We start from the raw sequence: 18,921 nt of genomic DNA, 5'->3' as shown, positions 1-18,921 counted from the left end.
GTGATGCATCATCATGGTTCTCCTAGCACCGGTTGCATTATGCTAAGCAGACTACCTATTCAACCTCGGTTCCAGCCTGCAAGTTGCACTCTGGATACCTTCACTCCTTCCCCTCTTGCTCCCATGCACATGTAAGGGTAAGAACGTACTGTCATCTACAATAAATTTCTTGTCAAGTAAGATGCTAAGAGGAGGAATCTGCAGGCAAATTTCAGAAAGGCATGTTACGGCAACAAGAAAATCTTGAACTGGTGGAGGTATGGTGGAAAAACAGTGACTTTGACCGTGCAGTCAGCTGGTCCCTGAATTAAAAGTTGAAGTCAATTAGTACTGCTCTCAGCCACTTTGTAATACTCTTTGCCAATGCATATGGGCGTCATTTAGATGCTTTGAATGGAAAGTTCAAAGTCTTGTGGCCTCAATGGTCAAAACTTTAAGAAAATACCTAAGTTGCCGAATCAATGAGGCTGGCCCTGTATCCCAGGAAATATGAAAGTCGGAGAGGGCAAAAAAAAAAAAAGAAGGTTTACATTAACGCATTAGAAAGAAACCAGTCATCATGGGCCAAAACCTTTTTTTGTTAGGATGCATGTAGTTTTAGTATGTACTTTGGTTGGAGAAAAGCTTGTTTATGGCATTTCCTCATTGACTTTTAGACGTTTGCAGGTGTAATAGTGATTAAAAAGCATAATGACATTTGAGTGTTTGGCAAGGTAAACGAGTTCACTTTTGGGAATCATGTGGAAGCCTACGGTCAATCTGGCTGTTGGTACTTGATAGTATGGTAATAGTTGTTAGCACAGAGTACCAATTTTTTATTTTTTTTTTCACTACTGAAACAGAATTTGAGATTTCTAGCTTTGTTTTTACTTTTCTAGGAAACTTGGGAGTTCAAGATTTGCTTTCTTGTTGTACTTGTTTTCACTAATTTCAGTTCAATTTGAACTGGGAGATCTGGAAAACAGAAATTTCAAAAGTTCCAGATATAGGGAGGAAATTGCTATATAAATACTTTGTACAATATACATTTTTCCTTTGTATTTTATTTGAAATGGAATAATCCAGTAATCTGAATGTCTCATGAAACAGGTAGAAATTGCATGTGTGATTCTCTGTTTTCCTGCTTGTTCAGGGAGAATATAGTACAATGTGGGATTAAAGAGACGCTTGAGTCTTAAAGTTGGGCCAAAACTACCTTGTAATTTGTACAGCAGAGAAGTATATCCTAGATGACATCATTCTTTAAAAAAAATTACATCTATGTTTTTGCATATTAAAAAAAGTGTGGCCTGTCTAGTGATTTTTTTTCCCCAGTGTTTAATTCTGGTTTGTTTTTTAAATGAAAGTAACTGATTGTGAATCACTTGATGAAAATTAGGTACAATAATAAATTGTACAGTAAGTAATTTTTCTTTAGAGACCTGGGTTCAAATGTAACTTTTATCACAAGTGAAAGTGAGTGTTATAATCTAGTTTCCTTTGTAGCCAAGTCATTTAATTTGGCATTGCTGTTGTCTTAAGAATGCCAAGTGAAAAATATATTAGATAATATTGTTTGAAGTGAATGTGTCCAGTGTCAGTCATATTGTACCTGACTCTTCCTGTTCCTGCATTTTTATAAGTACTGAAATTTTCACTCTCTGAAATGAGACTTTAACTGCAGTGATGGTTGTTCCTAGAAATAATGGTTTCAGATAGGCTTTTTTGTATTTAGTTATTTAGTAAAAAAACTTAAAAGGTTCCTTTGTTTTATTAGGAGTCCACATCTCCAGTTGTTTCACCACAGCAATCCCCACCAACCTCTCCACATACATGGAGGAAGCACAACCGCCATCCCAGCGGAGGGAATAATGAACGACCTCTTGCTGGACCTGGGCCTTTTTGGGCTCCATTTAGTGAAGCACAACCAGGTATAAATGTCTTCTGTTATGCTTCAGCTGTAACCCAAAGTTGTGGAATTCTTAAATATTAAATGAGTTCAGGGCAGTTTATCTTTGTGTTTTCCAATCCTGGAAACTTTCTTGCAGATTCAAACGGTCATGTTGCTGGCAGCACTGTGGAGTCTGTAGTCTTGCATGTGGCGGATCCATTTCTTAGTGTGTATGGGAAATGCTTAGAGTTGGGAGGGAGGGCAAGAGAGTATGAAGGTTTCCCAGTGGAAAGTTTTCTAATACAAAAATGACATCCTATTGAAATTGTGCAGGAACTGTCAGTATACCAAAAAATGTGGGAAGCTCAAGGGAAAGCAGCAGATAATGTATTGTTTGTTTGAATTATGTTTCTGGTAGATTAGATGAATTGTCAGAACAACTCATTCTCTGAAGAGTTTTTTTGCTTTCTTTAAAGTTTACGTAAACAGAACTGAAGCTACTGTATCTCCAATCTGTCAACAGAGAACCACTTGTTTTGGTACAACTTTTCATCCTTTATTGTTCTTTGTTTAACACGAAGACCCTCCCTGTTGTTGTATTGCTGTGCTCAGATTTAAAAAGCTTTCCCTCTTAATATCTCATATTTCAAAAAGTTCTGTTTTCTTTTCTGATATCTGATAGACTTAATAAATATGGGAACAGCGGAGCAATTCTAATTCAGGTTCTGTTTTTGATGATACTGATATGTTGCATTTTGTAGGCTGTAGATTCAAACTGAACTGTGGTTGGTTGGTTTATTTCAGTTGTGATATTCCAAAATTGATCTGTTACCTTTCAATTTATTGCCATTTGTTAGTTATAAGCATCCATGGAGGGCCAGAGATTCCGTTGTTAGAATTGGTTGGATAGGGAAATAAAACTTATTTTAGAAGTGAAGTGGGTTGTATGCAGAGGTTTATGCCAGTGTCCTGAATGTTGTTTGCTAGTAAGTACCAGTCAATTTAGAGTAAAAAAAAATAAAGAATATTAGTCTGCTCATTGCATATATAATCACTTCTAAGGGTTCAGTCCAGGCATTGTAATTTTTCAGCAATCAAATTCTTGACTTTTTTCTTTCATAGTTTAGTTGATAGGCTTTTCTTGCAAGCTGAAATGTAAGTTTATCTGGTAGCTGATTTCTAACTTGTGAAGTTTCTCTAACTTACGAAGTCAAGGACTCTAGGAAAGTTTGCAAACTATTCCTACTGTTGAGGAGTTCAATATTGTCCTCTTAACTTGGTATTACAACTTTATTTTAATATTTCAGTTTGGCAATACTTTCCATGTGATGTCTAATGGATGCATTTTTCAGTACTAGTCTGAAAATATTTCTGAACTAGCTCATTATTCATTGATTTTTACATTCCATACTGAAACACATTCATAGTGTGTTTAGAGTAATTTGGAGATGCTGTTATAGAAGGATTGTCTATTCTGCCAATGCTAAGGATAGAGTGGATTTTCATGTATTAGTTTAACAAAAATTGTCATCCTGATTCACTTTTGCACTGCAGATGATTAATTATTCCTTTGAATTTCAGCTGTTGTAGACAGTTCATCATTCTTTTTACCTCTTGAGCCTACTTTTTAAGGGATAGCATTTTGTAGAAAAATGTTCTGCTGACATTTAGGTAGAACCAGATAGACTGTTGTAACTTTTCTTAAAATCAGCTTTGCAAGCTCATCTTGATTCCTATGCAAGATGTTTTTGAGAAATCGGGTAACTTGCAAGTATGTGATATTATTTCAGTAGGATTTAATGCAGGAGTATGCCATTTCACTTGTGATCCAAGAAAAATAAGAACCCAGGTCTCTCTGCTTGTATTTCACATTAAGTAAAACATTATTTGAGGATAATGGGATTGTCAGCTAAAGCATGGAACCTCAAGTGTGAAAATGTTTCTGACGTAATAATAAAAAGCATGTTGCCTTAGAAAGACAAAAATCAAAACATATTTTTTTTGTTTGGAGAAAGATGTGTTTAAACGGGAAGATTCTGACTTAGGCATAGGACACTCTGTTGCATCATCATACTCCCACCAGGAACAAAATTGAATAGTGCTTTCTGTATCAAATTGGGCTGTAGAATAATTACTAGATAATTACTCAGTTTTTTAAAATTCTTATACCTTGTCTTGTATCAGAAGTTGTAAGCCTAACTTATAGCTGTAGTTCTGAATTTCTTGAGGAAGAAAACCTGTTCTTATCTCAACAGAGCAAAGGAATTTGGATTTTACAAATTTTTTTGCCACTGTGTTCCCCAGTAATTCAGTTATGATAGTGTTAGTGATGCTTCATAAGTAGCTGGTCTCTGAGGCACTGTCATGACTAGGTCAGTGTGCTTACACATATGAAATCAGAAGCCGAGGCTTGTTACCATCTTTCTTCAAGCCTTTTCGTAAAGAGAGCCCCAAAGGGTGCATCTATTTTACTTTAATATCAGGAATTTAAGGTTTAGTGACAGCCATTGATCACCTGGGTAGAGTGAAGTTTATAGTTCCTTCAGGTCTCATCCTTAAATGTCGGAGTCAATTCTATTCAAACCTCAGTCTCAAGTCTTCCAAGTGTCTTTGATTTAATAGTTTAAGATAAAGCTGTTAAAAAAAAAAAAAAAAAAAAAAAATCATGTTATGTCTCAGTTCTGGCTTGTGTCTCTGGTCTGGATTGGTCTTCATAGAATAATACAGTGGATGACTGAACCCCTTGTAGGAAACAATTGTATATGAGATGACAGAATTGTATATGAGATGAGCCTCCTGTTCCTATACAAGAGGAAAAAAACCCAAAAAACCAAACTTCTTACTTTCACCTTTTCAGCTCATTTTGCGCCACAGCTTCAGCTAGAAAGATGCTGACTGATAAACATGGGAGAAAGAACACCTTCCCAACTTCAAATGATAGTTGAGTAGCACGTCAGAATAGCGGCTAGAAATTATTTTTTATTACCTTGTAGTCTGTTTGGACTGGAAGCAAAGCAGAACATTTATGTTGGTAGTATCCAAATAATGATTTCAAACTAGTAAAAAAAAACTGGTCTTCTGTTCAGTCATAGCACCTCTGTTAGGTTTCTTTGGCATTACATTAAGGTTCTGTTTTGATGTCTGAATACGTATGAGAACTTGCAGCCCTAAGCCACACCTTTTTCTTTTCCTCATTGGGAGAGACTTTGCTGCATGAAGTTCATGAAATCAAGAACCAGAAGACTTCCTGGACAGAAATGGAACATGTTTACTGCACTAACAGTTCACTTGCATCTTTAGAGTCCTGAAATATTTATTTACTGTGCTTGCAGGGGACTGAATAGGCCTTTTTCTCCTAGTTACTGCTTCAATAACTGTTGATAATTGGCCTTGTTACAAGTTAAAGATTATTCTTACCTGGATGTGCTTATTAAGGGAGAGAATAGCTCTTCAGCATTTTATCTTATTGCCAAAATTGTACTCACCTTCTGGTTTCGTTTCATCACAAATTGGTGGTAAGGCAGGCTCTTGCTAATTTACAAAGTTAGTTGAAAATTTAGTTCTCTGTAAGTAAACCCACATTTGTATAGTTGTTGAAAAGTACAGGCTACTCAGATATTATCTAGATAGACCATTTCTTAAACTTAGATTTGTAGCTTAAAGTGAGGGGTTAACTTTTCTCCTACAGGAACTGAGATAATTTTCCACAAGTTATCAATGTGTCTGTAAGATATTAAATCTAGAGGAGAAGGATATAGAGCAGTGACACGAATTCACTTGAAGTTAGAACTTCATACTAAAGACAGTGCATTAGAATTCACCAGCTTGTTCAAATCTGATAATTGGTCTTAGCACTTTGAATGGGGAGTAGGCCTATTAATGGTGTTCTCACTGACAAAAATGCACAGAGACCATTGGAGGTTGCTTCTTCATGGTGTTACAAGTCATAAAATAAAAATACACTGATTGTTGTGAGTCTTCTCTGTGACCCAGTTGTTTTCTACCTTCCCTTCTACCACAGTGTTCCCAGTCTGGTTTTGTAATTTGAGAAGAAAGTGAGGGATGACTATCTCTAATTCAAATGTCAAATAGATGGAGTTTTAATGATTGAGAATTGAGTTACTGGCTGGTGGCAGTCCATGAGTATGTGTATAGATCCAGGTGTCCACAGTTACTAGTAAAGTATATGAGAGGAGAGCCTCCTGTTCCTGTAGTTTCTATATAGTTCCTATATAATCTTTCTCCAGTGTTCTCCAGCCTTTCCATCCTGTGTCCTAAAACGTTGTGTCACAGAGTGAGTAACAGGAACAGTAAAGCAAGTGTATTGTTTTTGGGATGGTTTGAACAGAAAGGAAACAGTTCTTGTAGTACTTTTAAAGTACTCTGAAGGTATGACAGTTTGGTGCTACTGGCACCTTCATCGCTGTCAAAGTACTGCTTTGGAAGAGGTGCTGTGCTAAGTGGGGTACAAGTTGAACTGTACTAAGACAAGTTGTTGGGAGGAGTAAAGGTGGAGTAAACATATATAAGGGTAGCGGCAATAATGTCAGGGTTTGAGGGGAGAGAAGGGGAGAGCTGCTGTATCAAAAGTAAAATTTGAGTGTGGCATATCCATAGGAGAGAGGGGAAGGACCTGTCTGAATCTGTCTGTTAGCCCTGTGCTGAAGGAGACCAGGTGGAGAGAGACTGAGCTTTTCTGCATGTTTCTTTCTAGGGTTAGAGTTAGGCCACCTACTGAAGAATAGCCTCAAGGCATCAAACACATTGCCTTAATTATCAACAATTTTGGATAAAGTCTCTAGAAGCTCCAGGCCACATCAGGGGCTTCCTGAAGTGGTGGACAAAGTTGGGAACAAAAGGAGTAGTTAATAGTGGCAGTAGAGCTAACTTTAAGAACAAACAAAAAAACCACCACAAACCCCAAAAGCCCAACAATAATGTAACCTCTCAATTTTGTATATTTGACTTATCTCCTACTTCAAAAAGTCTTTCTCCCTCTGGAAATCTCAATTTTTTATTTTATGTAATGCAAGATTAAAGGTGTTCTGCACAACTATGGCTATTGCATGTAGGATAAGAGCAAAGATAAAGCAGTTCTGAGCATTTCTCTTATTACCTTCTCCTAGGAATACAGTCGTTTATGGAATGAAAGAGTAACTGCATACTGCCAGATATTAAATAGCAATATTAAATTGTATACTAATGATGTTACTGCTACTTTAGGTGTTAGCCCTCAGTGTGCCTCACTGATTCTCAGATTTCCTTCACTGTTTACTGCATTGTATACTAGTTGTGTCATCAGTCTCCCAGATCCTGAAATTGTTGATATTTGTCAGCTTCATAAATAGATTGTCTATATATGAATGGACTTATCATAGCAATAATATTTAGCCAACATCTTGACAATAAATTCTTGGGGTTTATTGCTTCAATTTAGATCTTAGTGGCAGGATTAAAATTATGACATTAATGTCATCTTTCTTGTTTGTGGGTTGTGTGGAGGGCTTACAGAAACTCTCAAGAAGTTGACCTGCCTTTTAAAAGGAAATCTGCTTCTACATGAGGCAGAAATTCCTAAGTATGACTTTATTTAACATATTTCAAGAGAGCATTTAGTTGTGCAAGAAGAGTAGATTGAAGTAATCAGTTTCACAATTGCTGTTTAGATTTAAGGAGTTCAGCATTTCTTGTAGGAGTCAAAGAGTAGAATGAAGTCCTGGGATTCTTCTAGACTTGTTCTAGATGGTTTGTTTTCCCTCTGATCTGAGTTCCTTACATTTTTAATTAGCAACTGCAATTTAAGAGAATTTTGAGGGTTTTGTACATAGAACAGTGGGTGGCCAAATCTTTCTATAGTTGCTTATTTTAATATTAAGACACTGAACATCAGCAGTACTTCAGAAGTAGATTATGACAAGACACTGGGTGAATCTCAATTATTGTATTCCAGATAGTTAATACATTGCAGATGTCAGCACTCTATATGGATGCCTTTTATTATTCTTGGCCTGTTTTTAAACAACTAGAAATAATTTAGAAAAAAAAAATTATCTGTGCCAAAAAGCCTCATTCTAAAGAGGGATTTCCATGGCCTTGTTCTTTGAATGGCAAACTAAAACCTAAAAGAGAAAAACATTTAATAATAAAGTATGCCACTTTTAAATAGCTGTTTGTCCATATAAGTATAAGCTCATTTCATTTAAGTGAAAATGTGGACTATTAGTAAACTCATTGAAAACCCATTAAATGGGTAAAACCCAATTTACATTTTCACACATGTTGCAATAAGCTTGTTCCTCACTTCTGTCTTTAGTACCGATTTAAGCTGACCTAGTGTAAAAATCTATAGGAGTGAGTTGTCAGGAGGTGAACTTTTGTCAACTTGGTGCAATTTGGTTTTCATTTTCTTCACCATTCTACAAGTGTGTATCTCCCTGACAGCCGTATGTGTTCCAGGATTTTTTTTTTTGACTGCTTTCCATATCCATAGTTCTTACTCGGTTTTCAAGGTTGTCTTTTGAAAAGGAAATGTTTCTTCTACTTTCAGGCTCATCTACTTCTAGTGATCCCATATGGTCTGGCCATTCACCACCACCCCATCAAGAAAACTGGGTCAGTTTTGCAGATACCCCACCAACCAGTGCTCTTTTAGCCATGCATCCTGCTTCTGTCCAGGTGTGACACTTTATTGGTATTTGATTTGCTTCATTCAGATTGATGTTGCGATCTTTTTTTTTATATAATTTTTGTTGCAGATGTTTAGTGTGTATCCATGCTGTAGTCTGTTCAGTGCTATTTAGCTGTTTGAGTTGACTTCATTTGACTTGATTAACTGAAAGCTACTAATTTAAAAATGTCAAAAATTATGACTTTAAAACATTTGTGTTTAGCTCTTTTTGCATTTGTGCCATACTTTTTTTTTTCCTGCATACATATCTGCAGTCATTCCTATCCATATATATCTGTGTGCAAAAATACCCTGTCATTATCCTGTAGATGCAATCTGCTGATAGTTTCCTGCAGTTGTTAAACTGCTAAGAGATTTAACTATGCTTTATTTTTTGAAGGCAAGAAGTTGAGAATTCATAGAAGCATTTTAGGTAGATAATACTGAGGAAAAATATTTCATTTCAGGACCAGACAACAGTACGAACTGTAGCATCAGCTACAACAACAAATGAAATTCGTAGGCAATCAAGTAGTTATGATGACCCCTGGAAAATAACTGATGAACAAAGGCAGTATTATGTTAATCAGTTTAAAACCATTCAACCTGATCTAAATGGATTTATACCAGGTAAGTTACTCTTTAAAAAATATAATTGTGGGTACAGCAGTTCTATTACAAAGACTTTGTTGTGTACTTAACGTTTGCATACCGTTTTGAAGAAAGTTCTCCATTTTACTGATAACGTTCTAGTAAACTCCAGTGTACTTCAAAAAAGAACTTGAAACTAATTTGCCTTTATCCTTCTTTTAAGCCTAATAATTAGTGCCATTTTCCCCAAACCTTTGCAAATCGCTCATCTCTTTTACCAAACTCTAAGTCTTCTAATGATTTAACTTGTTTTAAATATTAAAAATGGTTGTAATTTTTCAGGATCTGCCGCTAAAGAATTTTTCACTAAGTCAAAACTACCTATTCTGGAACTTTCTCATATTTGGTAAGTGTTATGTGTCTTTATTCGGGATAATTATTTAGAAAGATGACAGCTGTCTGGCAGTCATCTAATAATCTACTTACTAGAAGGTGCTGTTAAGTGAAATTTCACTAATACTCTAGTATGTTCAGTTCTAGTTACATTTATGCCAGTAATTACTTTCATGGGCTTTAATTGGTCACAGCTGGCACTATTTACGAGGCATTTTGATCTTTTGAAGACATTTCAAACACTTCAGAGTAAGAAGTAATTTATTTGAGGTTTTTATTGTTAAAGATGCATTTACATTTAAATTATTAATCCCTTATTTGTATTTATTCAAGTCTAAGTTTAAATGAAATGTACAGATACAGATATTTTTAAATGCACTTAGTGGGACTTGATGACAAATTTAGCTTTGACTTGGCGCAAAGCTTGTTTTTCATTGTATTCTGGAATTTGTTCTGCATCATCATTCCATGCTGTCATTAAGTGGCTTACCTTGGCAGATTTGATCTTTCTGTATAATAACTTCTAGTTCAGGTATTTTCCCATTTAAAATAAGTCACACTTCCTCAGCACTATCATTTCTTTAGTATACTTTGCCAAAAATCGGAGGCCAATAATATTGTTTAGTACTGTCTTAAATGAGTTAAAAACCTGGAGAGATAGAAGTAGGTTTAAATCATCTTTAATCTCTAAGAAATGTTATGAATGAAGGCTCATCTTCTTTGAAGAGTAAAGCATGTAGCGCTAATATGAAGTGTTTAATAGGGTAAGATGAGTTACCGACTGCATTCTTTGATCTTCCAAGGAACACAACAGATGTCTTTTGGAAATATAATAACCTTAAGAAACTTTATTTATACTAGGTTTTCCTTTTTAGGGAACTGTCAGATTTTGATAAAGATGGTGCACTGACATTGGATGAGTTCTGTGCTGCATTTCATCTGGTAGTTGCTAGGAAGAATGGGTATGATTTGCCAGAAAAGTTACCTGAAAGTTTAATGCCCAAACTGATTGATTTGGAAGACTCAACGGGTAAGACATGCTTCAGCACAAATTTCACTATTTTCAAACGATGGTATAGTTCTTGCAGTATATCAGCAGATATTTATAGTTTTGTATGAGCATAATGCATTAGTCAGTATGAAGTAAAGCCATGTGTAATTTTTAGAAATCTTAGTGCTCAGAGCTAATCTGAGCACATACTTAGTTCTGTACCGGGAAATGTTATTTGGGAACCATACATGTATTGACCAGTACGTTTGGAAATACTGCCTGTGTCCTTTCAAGGTTAAGGAAGAGAAAATTGTCACAGTATTGATTTTATTCATGATCAGCTATTGTATTGCAGATTCCCAATCCAGCTATGCTTCAGACTTGCTTTCAAATGAATATGCTTTCTGTTTACCCTCATTTCTGTAAACATGACATGAGTTTCTAGGTCTTGAAGGTACTTAAAAAATTTTCACAGATTCAATGCTAGAGATAGGACTGTGTAGTTTAAAAATACATGATCAGTAGCACGGATTTTTATTTTTTTTTCAATCCTGCCCCTGACTTGGCAGCAGGATTTATCCTCCATTGCTTTGGCACCTAGTCTTTCCTTGTGTAGTCCTTTACCTTTGGATGCTCCCAAATAAAGTATTGAAGGTATGAGCTCTGCTTGTTAACATGTACCAAAATCTCAGTCCCATAACTGAAAAGCAAACTAATGTTCCATGTAAAAGTGGTGTTTAAAAACAGGATATTTGTGGCCGTCTCCCTTTTTTATTTTAAAACAGATGAAGGAAACTGAATATTTTAGAACTGCTTTAGTTTACTTTTTAAGCAGTCATTGCATTGAAAGGCAGGTTATACTGTGGACCTATGATTTCCTAAAACTTTATTTCTTTTTACTAAATACCTCGAAGGGGATCTCTTCATACTGTGTTTTGTAGGATGGCAAAGACTTTCATCTGACAATTATTGACGAGTTCTCAAACTAGATACCATGGCTCTTACTACCTCTGCTTTAATAATTAAACCATTTTCTGTGGGAGTAGCTTGACTCTTCAAAGAAACTTTCCAACAGCAGTCAGCCACAACTGAAGTGTTTTCAGTATGAGTAAGCATTTTGCTATGACAAAGACAGTCATAAGAAATATCTACAACTAAGTGGGTGAATATCTAGCAAGTGTCTAAAACCTACCCGTTCTGTCTATTTTTTTATTAAGGTGATGGACAAGGAAAACTCTTGATAGGAAATGGAGTAACATTTATTTGTGTAAACCATTGTTATTTAAAAAAGAAAACAAACCATAACTATATCTGTACTTGATCTTCTACTGCCTTTATTGGTAGTGGATTTCAAGGCTTTTATCTTTTAACTGAACTTGTCTGGAAACTTTATAAATTGGACAAGAAACCAAGAAGTGTTATGTGTATGTTTATTATTTTTATTTCACAGGCAACTTTGTTAATATAGAACTTTGACTTATTTTCATGAGGTACGAAGCGTTCTTTAAATTGGAGGAAATTTTTGGGGTTTTTTTTTTTTTTTTATTTTGGGCCACCAGTATTCGGAATAGCTAATCTTTTCTAGCACCTAACATGATTTATCACCAAAATTTATATGTTGAATAAAAGACTGTAGGAGAAGTTATTGATGTGGTTTTACTTGTAGTTATAACAGTCCAACTCGCCAATATACATTTACTATTTTAATCTAAATTAAAAGTTACTCATAGGTCTATGTGCAGACTAATGTGCATGATAAATTACATGGGTTCAACTTAAGGACTGTAAATCAGCCTAGAAGGATTAACCAGTTAATTTTCTGTAATAATTTTCTCTTAGTTCCCATAAAAGCTGTATTTCGATAAAGCTTCTTTCCAACAGCCTTCTCAGAAACTGTAAAATATGGCATTGGAGTGTCTTTTTGAATGCACTTTTTTTGTGGGATACAACTTTCTCAAAGAAATTGTTAGTGATCTTCTACTGCCTGAAGCCTCAGTGTGAATAACGTACTTTCAAATGATTCAAGAAGATGAATTACTTGAATGTCTTTTTAAACAAATGTGCAAGATGGTAAACCCTATTTCAAATGTGTTAACAATACCCTTATTAATTCTGTCCTTTTGTTAGAAACTTTCCCCTTGACCTTTCATGCTTCTGTTCTGTGCTTGAAACTTGCTGTCTCTTTCCATTTTGACTGTTAACTTTTGGCCAGCAGAAAGGGAAGTAACAGAGGGCTCCCTCCAGCCTATGTCTCTGTTCAGACAAAGGGAGGGAAGAACTCTCATGGTCTACTCTGGCAGCCTCTCCCTCATGAATCTATTATGTGACCAACTGCAGGTGACCCAAACCTGTTAACGTATTGGTCTTGTGTTACATCTGGTTTCATGACCAGGGATATGTATTTCTTTCACATGACATAGACCTATTGTGTAATAAAACATTTATATAGTTGGTCATTTTTCTGGTATAGCACTACACCTCTACAGAATTTTAATAGAAAAAAAATGTTAAATGAGGTGCTAATATCTCTCTGTTAGGGAGAGAAATGAGGTGTTTTAAGTTCTCAGAGTAATGTGGTAATTCTACAACACATTTGAATAGTTTTAGTATTTTGAATTGGATCATATACTTCAAAGAACTATTTGGATTGCAGCAGCTCCACTTAAGATTTAACATTGAATTGTGGTATTTGTAGATAGATAATGTCTGCTCTTCAGAATGAGCAAGATCTATCTGCTTAAGAAGAGCCTGTAGAAAAAAAACTGCAGTGAATGAAAATGGGAGCTTGAAGTCAGGCAGCCAGTTTTGCTTTTATGTGAATTTCTTTTTTGTTTGGGCTGCTGCAACAATGCTATTCCTTTGTAAGAAAGAATCTGCTACACTTTGTCTTACACAACTTTATTACTTTAACCTCTGAAGTTTTCCATAGGTGTCTTGTGCATGTTTTGTGTAGATATTTGCAAAATTCTGTGAATTACAGGTAGCTGCGTAGTCTACCCACAGCAGTTTTCAGCCTCGTCTTTTGACCTTGTGTTTAACGCTAATAGTTAATTCAGTTGTCGAGTGCACCACTGCTGAAGGGAGAATTTCAAGTGTGTTTTTAACTCATAGAAAATTTTTATTTGTATTACACTTCAGAGCAATTGATATGCAATGTGCCTTCCCAAAACATTACCACTGGCATATTTTGAACTTAGTATATTATTTTGTGTACAATGACCACAGTATGTCGTCTTGATTGCTTGGTGCCATCGTTGCGCCTGTAAATGTCAGCTTGATGTAGCCTAGTTTTTATTGCCAGATGCTTTTTGCCTGAAGCGGGTTCTATCTGGAATAATTTGTAAAACCATTTTCCCTAAAGGCCAGTAGTACAAGATGCTAGGTGCTGGGCACAATTTTGGGGACATTGAGTCTCAACCTAATATCTAGCTATTTACAGGAATTTTAAAAGACCTTTGAAATTTTGTTGAGTTACTGGTTTCTGTGTGTGGCTTTTTTCATGTCAGTAGCACCTCAGTTGCTTCTGGCTTCAGGATGGGACAATTAATTTCTTTCTGGACTTAAATGTTTTGGCTGTTCTTTCTAGACTGTGCCTCTTGCTGTCCCCAGCAGTGCTTTGGAGACAATAATGGCTTGATGTTGGTCTTCAAAGGTGCAGTTGGTCACCATTGACTATTCAAGTGTTTCCAGTTCAATTTGACACTGAATTTGTTATGAGTTTCTTCTGAGTGGAAGACAGCAGACAGAATGTTGAGCTGTCGCAGGAGGCGTGGGCTGCAGAGTTCAGCTCTTCAGAAGCCTGCAATCAGTCCTTTTTATAAATTTTAATAACTTTTTGGTATAGGGTATCACACATGCTTGTGACAGTCATCGTCAATCACATTTCTATCAAGCAGCACTTTTAAATGGTAATTTAATTAAGCCACCTTTCCTCTTGTGCAGTATTTTGTCTTGTTCAGGGTTTATATCTTGTTAACGTGTCTAGCTACTTATCAGTCACTCTTTCAACTGTTCCTGTTACACTATACAGTTGTAATCTGAACTTCAGATTTTTGATGTTTTCAATGCATTGCTTTAGTTTATATTGTGGTATCTGGCAAACTAGATGACACTGTAAGCAGGATTTTACTGTTATGCAGAATGCTTAATCTGCTGTTCAGATTTACTTTACCCAGATTTACTTTCTGTTTAAACAGAACAAAAATAAGTATACTGCATCATGAAAATTTGTATAATTCTGAGGGATTGTTTCTGCAAGGCACTGTACTCGCTGAAAGCTCAGAGAAAACTGAAATAACAGTAGCAATGTACAGTTGTAATGTGACAGCTACTAGACTTGTTCAATTTGAAAATGCAGTGAATGGAAACACCATCATTTTAGTAAGGAGGCGTAAAACGTAGAATATTCTTTAGGGAATAATTGAAGGGAATGGTTTTCTTCATCTCTGTTTTCGTATTCTTTGGTTTGTGTTTGCATTGATGTACTGCTTTTGCTTTAACTTTTCATATAAGGAAGTATTGTATTCTGTAAGGTAGACTCAGTGCTGGGTTTAATGTAATAAACATTAGCATGAAGTTATTCTCTCATAATGTAAGAAAATTATTTATTCCTATGTGTCATCAGCATCTAAAAATGCTGTTTAAAAGCCAAAGTACAGGGAGATAGTATAGTACAGAGTAATCTTCAAAGTCCAATGTTCAGAAAGATCCTCAAAATACGAGTAGCACCTGAGAAATGCTATATTTGACTTGAATGAATTATTTGTCTGCTGCTAAGTATTTACTTGGAAAAGATGGAACCAAAGGGTACTTTGCACTTTCCATGAGATGTGAGCAGTTGTTCTGAGAATAAACTAAATGCAATTCATGATTTTGGTTTATAGTGATTCCTGTCATTTCAGAAGTTGGGGAACAGACTGGTGAGGTAGGTTACTCCAGCTCTCCAGCAGAAGCACCTCCAAGCAAGTCTCCATCAATGCCATCCCTAAACCAGACCTGGCCAGAATTGAATCAGAGCAGTGAGGTTAGCACTTTTATTTAAGAGTTATTTCATTGCCAGCCAATAACTAAATTGTGTGTGCATTCATAATTCATCATAAGTGGATTGTTGATTACAAATTGTGAAAAAGTTAGAAGGACAATAGACACAGGAAGGTTCTACATGTGTTAAATTGTAAAAAAGGTAATGTTTTCCTTCTGATTTCTCTGTCTCATTGTGAGGTAAGCTACTATTTAAAATGTCGTTAATGGTAATTAAACTTTATATTAATCACAAAATGATCTCATAGCATTTATTGGAAAAGTTGAATTCATTCCTGATTTTTTTCATTTGTGGTGTTTTTTTCGTTGGGTTTTTTTGTTACCTCTGAAGGGCTGTTACAGCCAATACTTTTGCAAAACTTTAAAATAAATTTCTGTCAGATCTGGACACTGAGACTCATTTCTGGAGGCGATTTTACCTCAAAATATGAAATATCTCACCAGTAATGTAGAGAAGTCATAGCTCTGGGTTTGTTTCAGAAGCAAAGACTCAGAGTTGAATCTGAAGCCAAGTGTCGGCTAAATTTATTTATATTTTAAATTTTTGCTGTATGTACTGCTGCTTTATTATCCTTTACCATGCATATTTGCTATATAAGTAGTCTTATATAGTATTTTGTCAGAATTTGAAACTGAAGTTACCAAACAGGATTTTTAAATTACACACACGCACACAAATGCCCATTGTTTAAAAAGCCTGTAAGGGATTAATTCCTAGAGTTTTTCTTGTTGCTCTGTTTTAACACTTTTGCCTTTGACTTAGAATAAACCAATATTCTATTCTAAGAGCTACTTCAGAGATGCAAACAAGTTCCTGATTGCAACCATTCTACAAAGATGATGTAGGCTTATTTTTCTTTAGGGAAGCAGGGGGTGTTGAAATTTTTTTTTAAAAACTTTTCATTTAATAATCTGAGACTCTCAAGAAGAATCTAAAAACTTGTTCTAACATCTAAGATAGTTCTGTCAGTAGCTGAGTGTTATCTTACCCACTTCTCTTACTGAAAGAGCTTTTTGTGGCTTTCTTTATTTGTTAGACTTCAAGTGAATAGAAGATTGGTAATAAGATTTAAGCAAACCAAAGGACAGTCAGTATGAAACAGAAAATAAGCAAATTTGTAGGAAATCTGCTCCGTCTCAGAAGAAAGCACTTTGTAAATTCTGCCATTCCTCTAAAGGGCAAATGCCAGCCTTGCAGTGATGTCCTTACCAAATAAAAAAATGTAGGCAATAATTTAGTGATTCTTAGTTGTTCTGTTTGACAGAGTGACTCTAAGACTGCTGGTAGGAAGCTATATTTTAGGAAGGAGGTGAACACATGTTCAGTTGTTGCTAAAAATCTGTAAATGTCTGCAACTGTGTTAAAATTTGCAGTGATACATTCCCTCATGTTTGCAATAAAGATTTAATAAGCTAATAATTCACTAAGCTGCATTGTAATTGAACAGATTCCTTCAGTGTCCATTGCAATTCAAACCAATTGAGTAGGGTAATTGCACTGGTGGAACAAAGTCAACGACAGTTCTCTGTCAGCCAAAATCTGGTCTTATCTATCTGAATGGGCACAGTCAGTTTTGCAATGTGTTTGTTTTTTGGGGTTTTTTTCTGAAAATCTACTAAAACTTTAAGAGGTTTGGAAAAGTTCTCATACTAAATGTACTACCAGATACTAACTATACTAAAATGAGTTGAACAATTATTAAGTGTTAAGAGTATTATGTTCTAACACAAAGGAATTTCTGATTTTTCAGCTATATTGCTTGCTTCTTGCTCCTCAGCATTTTCTTTTCAGCATGAGTCAGGTCAAAGTCCTCAAGGTTTTAATGCCATGAAAAAATTTCTGGTATTATCGCAGGCACCAATCTAATTGTTTCCTCTTTGAACCTCTTATAACTGCCATCAACAAATTAGTTGCTTGAAAAAGTCATGCATCTTTGGATCATCTGCCTTTCCAGGCAGATTCATCCCCATTAGTTTCAAAACTGTTGGTTACCTGTTCTTTCTAGCTCATAGTTGATTTTTAGACTCCAGTTGTCAGGCACAGTTACTGTCAGCTCACAAATATGGACCAAGGCATCAATCTCAAACTTCAGGATAAAGAGCACTGTGACAATCCATCTAACTCTGGATACTACGTTGCACATTCTCATCTCTTCAATCATCAATCACTTCTTTCTCACTTCCTGCGTCTTTTCCATCCAGTCTCAAGGCTGAGCACTAAGTTCTGAGAGTTTAAAAAAAATTGAAAACCCTACTATATTGTTGAAGACAGTGTAGTGTCATGTGGTCATATTAGCTTTGACACAGATACAGAGATTTACTTTTGAGTTCACAACTGTTACACCTTGTTTCAAATGTCTTGGTGTTCTTTTAGTAATGGTTCGGGTTGCTGTGAGTTTTAGTTTCTAGTAATTAACCTTTTGAAAGTATTTTTGAAACATTTTTGCTAGTCTACAAGACCAGTATCTTAGTTTCCGCTAGTCAAAGTTTTATCCTAGCAAATTGGTTGTATTATCAGTGCTTTTAAACCTTGCACAGAATTGGAGATGCAGTCCAGTAGATCCTTAATATAGGTAGCTTTCTATTAACCAGGGAATTAGCAGTAACTAGCTTCTGGTAGTATTTCCGAATGGAGCACAAATATGTTCCCCAGAGCAGCCAGGAGGTGTTGGTGTTCATTTGTCTGTGCCCAACTAGGGAGTCTAAGGACAAGTAATAAATGTCCTGCAGTTTGGCTTCAGAGGAGTAGAATAAGAAGTAAATTTAGCATCCATCTCTAAAAAAATAGTATTTTTAACATTTATGTTAATTATAACATCGATGCTGTATGCCTTTATGGAAGTTTTGAAAAAATTAAGAAACAATGTTTTTGTGATCAGATGGTCTGTTTGCCAGTCTCATGGGTAACTTTGAAGCCACTGGCCAAATAGTTTAAAGGGGTAGTAGTGGTAGTCCTAAAATAAATATTAATACATGTTTTATGAAAATGAGCAGCTGTGTAAACGCAAGAGGCCAAATCAGGTGAAAGGCTGGCAGAACTTGGCCATTAAGTTTCTGACTTAGTGAAAAATAGCTCATTCAGCAGGTTTGTATGGGTCCGAACTACTTGTAATGCTGCACCTTCGTGATGGGGTGGAGTGACACAGAGATGAGCTGTTTAATACAGGGAATGGGACAGAGCAGTTAGGAAGAAAAACCCTACATCCTTACTAAAAGGATTCATTAGATTCTGTCCATGAAGGGGATAGTTTTGTGTGGTTAAACAAAAAAAAAAAAAAACCACCAACAAAACCACAACAAAATAACCAGAAAAAACACACCCCCAAAACCCCGTATGAACAGTATCCCATAATCCTTGCTTTAATTTAA

The 18,921-nt window shown here is 35.6% G+C and overlaps 1 protein-coding gene across 2 annotated transcripts in view; it reads left to right on the top strand.

Moving 5' to 3' along the window:
- Window positions 1–18,921, top strand: part of REPS1 (RALBP1 associated Eps domain containing 1) — a 51,438-nt gene that overhangs the window by 12,123 nt on the left and 20,394 nt on the right. The window contains exons 3-8 of one of the 2 annotated variants that reach the window (XM_009882297.1): window positions 1,757–1,910; window positions 8,418–8,545; window positions 9,005–9,167; window positions 9,471–9,534; window positions 10,397–10,551; window positions 15,417–15,535. In XM_009882297.1, the coding sequence (XP_009880599.1) occupies window positions 1,757–1,910; window positions 8,418–8,545; window positions 9,005–9,167; window positions 9,471–9,534; window positions 10,397–10,551; window positions 15,417–15,535 (783 nt within the window). Of the gene's footprint in view, window positions 1–1,756; window positions 1,911–8,417; window positions 8,546–9,004; window positions 9,168–9,470; window positions 9,535–10,396; window positions 10,552–15,413; window positions 15,536–18,921 lie in introns of both variants that reach the window. The other variant, XM_009882296.1, reaches the window with a different exon arrangement.

Source organism: Charadrius vociferus, unplaced genomic scaffold (genome assembly GCF_000708025.1).
Source record: "Charadrius vociferus isolate BGI_N301 unplaced genomic scaffold, ASM70802v2 scaffold13, whole genome shotgun sequence".
NCBI lineage: Eukaryota > Metazoa > Chordata > Aves > Charadriiformes > Charadriidae > Charadrius > Charadrius vociferus.
The sequence above is the reverse complement of the archived record's forward strand: the minus strand, read 5'-3'. Positions and strand labels throughout refer to the sequence as shown.